A 6138-nucleotide genomic window follows, 5' to 3' on the forward strand; every position below is an offset into this window, starting at 1 on the left:
TATGAAGACACTGAGGCAAATGTTAATTCACCAGGAGAGAGTCAGGAAGATGACATTAAAGGGAATAAGCGTAAGGAAAATGATCCAGTGGTAAATGATTATATAGATTGGAGTAAGTGGGTATGGGTTGTTGGTACAAGGTTTCCTACAAGAGATGCTTTCAATGATGCTGTAAGGAATTATGCAGTCACTAATGGTAGGAATGTGGCCAATTCTGTAAGTAAAAATAACAGACATGGAATATTAGGTGTTTCTTGTGTTGAAGATTGTCCATTCAGGGTTTATATGTCATTTCATGCTAGAAAGAGTTGTTATTTGGTTAAAAGTGCAACCAATGAACACACTTGTCAAAGAAACACGATGAAGAACAAACAACTAAATGCTAACTTTATAGCTGACCAGTTCTTGCCAATATTGAGAGTCAAGCCAAATTGGAAGGCAAAAGGGATCCAAGATGCAATTAAAGAGAAATACAAGGTTCTTATTACTCTGTGGCTGGATTATAAGGCAAAAAATAGTGCTCAAAAGAAACTTTATGGATAAATGAAGAAGCATTATGATAAGTTGGGTTCATACTTGGAGACTTTGAAACAAACAAATCCAGGTTTAACTTTTGAAATAGTAACTGTCCCACCACAATACTATAACTTAAATTCAGATGATGAGGTGTTCTCTAGGCTTTTTGTCTGTTTTGATCCAGTGAAGAAGGGTTTCTTAAGTGGTTGTAGAAGACTTTTATGTCTTGATGGTTGTTTTCTAAAAACCTTTCTTGGGGGTATGCTATTGGCTGCAATAGGAAGGGATGTCAATGATCAGATGTGCCCAGTAGCATGGGCAGTTGTAGAAGGGGAGACTAATGACAGTTGGCAATGGTTTATGGCTGAATTGAAGAAGTGTTTAGAAGTCATAGAAGATGGGATGGGTTGGACACTTGTATCAGACCAACAAAAGGTATGTTACACCATGTTTGACTTGGTTTTAGTTAAATATATTTGACTTGATTTTAGTTAAATTTGTTTTCAGGGATTGCTTAATGCAGCTGCTTTGATTTGGTCTAATGCGGAGCATAGAAATTGTTCTAGGCACATATATGCAAATTGGCATAAGACCTACAAAGGAGATGACTTAAAGGAATTGTTTTGGATAGCTGCTAGATCATACTCCATGCCTGATTTCAAAAAGGCCATTAGGGAAATGAGGCAAGTGAATGCTGATGCAACGGAAGCCCTACTTAAGCAAAACCCAAAATGCTTTTGTAGGTGCTATCTAAAAACAGAAAACAAGACTGATGCCATAGTCAACAATATAGCAGAGGCATTTAATGAGTATATCCTTCAGTCAATATCAAAGCACATAATAACCATATTAGAGAACATCATACTATCAATAATGACAAGGTTAGTCAACAAACAAAATGAAATGTCTTCTAAAAATGTGATTGTGTGCCCAAGGATTCGCTTGATAGAGAAAAGGATAAGGCTTTTAAATCACTGTATACCCTTCAAGTAACACTTTGTTTCAAGTGAAGTATTATTATGATGTGTCTGTTGATTTGAAGAACAAGACATGCACATGTAGAAAATGAGATCTTACTGGTATCCCATGTGTGCATGTATGTGCCGTAGCAGGTTTTAGAAAGGTGAATGTTGAGGAGTATGTTCATGCTTATTACACAAAGCAAATGTATACCAAGTCCTATGAATTCACAAATCCCCCATTTCTTTCAGAAAAATATTGGCCAACATTTCATTTACCTTTGGACCCTCCACCAGTAAAGGTTTGTCCTGGAAGATCTAATAAAAACAGGAAAAAAGATCCTCATGCACTCCCAAAAAACCTGGAAAGCTTAGTGGGCATGGTGTGTTTAAAAAAAGGGTTCAACTACTGAAAGATCAATTGCAAGTTGTAGTCAAGAACCAAGGAAGAGGGGAAGGCCAAGAAAGGCACCCGCTGAAGCCAGCAATCTAGTCAAGGACAAAAGTCACAAGGAAATCTTAAAAGGCCAGCTAAAACACAACAATATTCTCAACCCACCCAACAATCTACACAAGGAAAGAAGCCAAGGGGAAGACCAAAGAAGACCTACCAGTCTGGCATAGCACCTTAAAATTGTCTTTTATCTGTCTTTTGTTTGTCTTTTATTTGAACTAGAAAATGGTCTTTTGATATGAATGATGTTTGGTATGAATGATGTTTATGTTTGAACATTGAATATGGATGTTTATTTATGTTTGTGTTTGCTTGAATGGTAATGTTTAAGATTATATGTTTATGTTTGGATTGATATTCATGTTAATATGAAGAATTTGCTGGTGATTTTTGGTGTTATTGGATGCAAATGTTGGGAGCAGCCTATGAAATTCGGGCCTATTTTGATCAGTACAAAGATGTGTATTGCTGTTTGTTTGGCTAGTTTAGGCTTGGTGTGGTCACAAATAGTTTTGTTGGGGTGCACTTGGATTATGGTGATTTTTGGTACGTTCTTTGTTTGGCTAAGGTTTGGTGGTTTGTTTTCTTTTTTTTTTTGGTTATGTAGGTTTGTTTTTTAGGGTTAGGGTATGTCCAGGGTCCCTTTTTTCTTATCTAGTATTGTTTCAATTGGGTGGTTAGATACTTCAAATCTGAACTCCTGGATGACATTGCTAATGGTAATGTGTTAGGATATGTGATGGTAATCTGCTTTAAATTTTGGAACCATTACAATGAGCATAAACCATTATATTTCATTAAACAACTTTTGGATAAAATACAACTGAGAACCATTGCATCTAATAATCCTAATCAAAACCATGGAAAACCATTACAACTATTACAACAAATACATTTCAACTTAAGTTGCTAAAATACAAAAATATTGCACCTAATAAGCCTACAACTTTAAAAAACATATACTTTCTTTGGCATTAAATTCCAAAAAGTCATCTTATTTTTCAAACTTGTGTTCTCTTCTTCAGCTTCATATTCTCTAACTCCAGCTGCAAATTCTTCATCTTTAGTGCCTTGTTTTTCATTTCAAATAGGTTACAATTGCATCCGGTAGAAATCATAGCATCAACTTCTTGTTTCCAAATGAAAAACTTGCAATCCGACCTCTAACACATTTACACATCAAGAGATTAATTTTCAGTACTAGAATATAACTTTCCAAATTCCAAATATTACATACACATGAACAAATTCACTTACAGGCCAAAGAGGGGAACCATAAAACTCTTGTCCTTTTCGTGTACTTCGATTTCCAGCAACTCTCGTGACTGCAACCATGTCATGATTGCAATAAACATTACCATCGGTCCCAAGTCTAAAGATTTTGGGTGTATGGGGGTAGATGATGATGAAGAACTCATGTGGGCTCTCAACCTATAGAGTTAGGGTTCCAATTGGTAAAAGTGAAGTAAAAAGGGGATTTTTTTGTCGGCTCTCAATCTAAAGTGTTAGGGTTTCAATTGGTGTTGAAAGATGAAGTAAAAAAGGGGGCTTTTATTGTGGCAATATCCATGTAGTCAATTAAATATGTTAAAAGAAATTTAAAAAAGAAATTAAAATCCACATCATGTCCTAGTAAGGTGACACGTCAGCATAAAACTAACCCCGTTAAGTTTTATTGACGACGGACCATTGAGGACCAAACTTATTAAATTTGGGACCGCCACCGGGATTATTATCGGCCAATACCCTTTAATAGGGATTATTAAAATCCAATTTTCCATATCAACACTATCAGATCCTACCCTTCACCGAGGTCTCCAACAATCCAACGAGTGAGATTGACGAACCACTTTATAATGGAACAACTCATCAGAGTTACATGTTATTTGGTTGATTGTTTTAGACTTTAGTTTCCTACTTTTGTTTTAATGAATTGTTGAGTTTTGATATCAACTTTATTTTCAACATGGCGAAATACACTTTGAGAGTTTCAGTATTAAATTTTGTATTTCATATTTGATTAACGATTGAATAATTTATGATGAGGGCTTTGTTTCTAAAATTGTCAAAGGAGTATCACAATTTGTTTTAATGTTTTAGTTAGACATTTTGTTAAAAAAAATGCTTTCATTTTGTTTTATAATTGTCATATTTGAGTAATTTATAAAGAGTTGTTAAGTTTGTATTTATGGCCCTTTTTTTTACGTCTCAGGCCTGGTTTTTTATTGTATTCTTGGAGATAGCCTTAGACACACGGGTCCCTATATAAGGTTAACCCATGGGCTGGTGGGAGTGGATCAACGATGACATGACATTTTGAACCCCATAGCAGCCCAATATTATGCTTTCCCCTAATGCTTCTCACCCCTGGTAAATTATTCTCAAGAAACATTCAACATAGCTCTAAAATAAATGTAATTTAAAATATATATCTTATCATATATAAAACTAGGGTTGAGTTAACGTACAATAATCACTTAACGTAAATCACGTGCGTGAACTACATTCAATGTCAAAAAAACAAAAACGTTCAAGCCAAATTCCAAAATCTAAAACGTTCAGGCTTAATACCTAAATCGTTCAGGCTTAAATTCTGATACATTCAAGATTAAAACCCATAACTTAAAACTCAAAATTGATCGATTGAAGCTTCAAATTGATGATTAATTGGATCAGTTTCAAGGTAATTGATCAATTATGTTCAACAATTTCAATTGGAGATTGATCAGCTGACTTGTGAACAACAATCGATGGTCGTGACGGAAGAGGATGGTGCTCACGATGGTAAACGATGGTCGTGACGATGGACAGTGGAATTTGACACGACGACATAGGCGGTGGACGACGAACAGATCGCGTAGTTGTTATTTTAAGGTTAGCATGTTTTTTAGATCAAGGGTTAAGGGTGTCACATACGTAATGTATAGGGGCAGATCTATATTGCTTGTACGGGGATCGGCCGAACCCTATGAAAAAAGTATATTTAGTGGTATATAATTGTTAAAATCCAAACCGACCCTTGTGAAATTTTTGACGCTGACCCCTGTGAAATTTTGAACTTGAGATGAAAAAAAGAGTTAAACAAACAAGAATTTTCCGGCAGAGGCATGAAGGTTTGCCCAACTTACAGTTATAAGAAAAATGAAGAAGATGACCTAATTAAAGTTATAAAATCTATTGGGCCTTAAATTCCTCTTTAGGTACCTAACTAGACATTCATCTTTCATGGCTCATTGTTAGCCTAAGATTAAAATAAAGATAAAGTCCACAAAATATTATTTGTATACATTTTTTTCCGGTTACTTTACTTCTACTTAACTAATATAAAATAAAGTAAGTATTGTTTGCGTAGCATACTAGTAATACTATTCCATTATTTAGTATATTATTTATTACTCTTTTTAATAAACTTTTGGTTTTTGTTAATATATGAATAACATTCTTATTGTGTATATATTCTTCAGTAAACTATTTATCAAACCCTCTAAAAACATTAAACTAATGCATATAGTACATCGATTTTCATTGGGAAAGACTCGTTTATGAATGTCAAACGAGATTATGTTATAGCTAGATTTCAAAAATGTAAACTCGTAGATAAGAACTTTACATATATTTTATTCTAAATAGACAGAATTACAAAAATTGTCCATTATGTTTACACCAAGTTTCAGGGGTTGTCCTTTATCTTTAAAATTAACATAAATTGTACTTTACATTTCCAAATATTACACCTTTCCCCTAACCCAGGTATTATTTCTCGTTAACTCAGATCACATGCCTTGCACATAGGCCTGTTCAAGAGCCGAGCCGAGCCCGAGCCAGGGCCAGCTCGAGCTTGATAACTATTCGAGCTGGCTCGGCTCGAGCTCGAATCTTAATCGAGCTAAAAATGTGAGCTCATGCTCGGCTCGGTTTTGAATCGAGCCGGCTCGGCTCGGCTTGATTTGGCTCGAATTTGGTCCTTCTGGTATAGCCGTTGCAGCTTGTCTTCAAGAAAATAATATCCCTTCTCTTGTTCTTGAAAGAAGTGACTGCATTGGTTCTTTATGGCAACACATAACTTATGACAGGTTAAAACTTCATCTCCCTAAACAATTTTGTGAGCTTCCATTATATGGGTACCCAAAGAATTTCCCAAAATACCCTTCAAAAAACAGTTTATTTCCTGCATGGAAGCTTATGCTGACCACTTTAACATCAAGCCAA

The 6138-nt window shown here is 35.1% G+C and overlaps 1 protein-coding gene across 1 annotated transcript; it reads left to right on the forward strand.

Moving 5' to 3' along the window:
* Positions 1-543: 543 nt before the first annotated feature.
* LOC143623679 (uncharacterized) lies at positions 544-3366 on the forward strand. Its single transcript, XM_077094524.1, has 3 exons — positions 544-951; positions 1024-1397; positions 3243-3366. The coding sequence occupies exons 1-3, from the start codon at positions 544-546 to the stop codon at positions 3364-3366; spliced, it is 906 nt and encodes a 301-aa protein (XP_076950639.1).
* The last annotated feature ends 2772 nt before the right edge of the window (positions 3367-6138 follow it).

The sequence above is a fragment of the Bidens hawaiensis genome, unplaced genomic scaffold, assembly GCF_021521415.1.
Source record: "Bidens hawaiensis isolate Kalapana, Puna unplaced genomic scaffold, B.hawaiensis_p1.1 tig00003510_1, whole genome shotgun sequence".
Lineage (NCBI taxonomy): Eukaryota > Viridiplantae > Streptophyta > Magnoliopsida > Asterales > Asteraceae > Bidens > Bidens hawaiensis.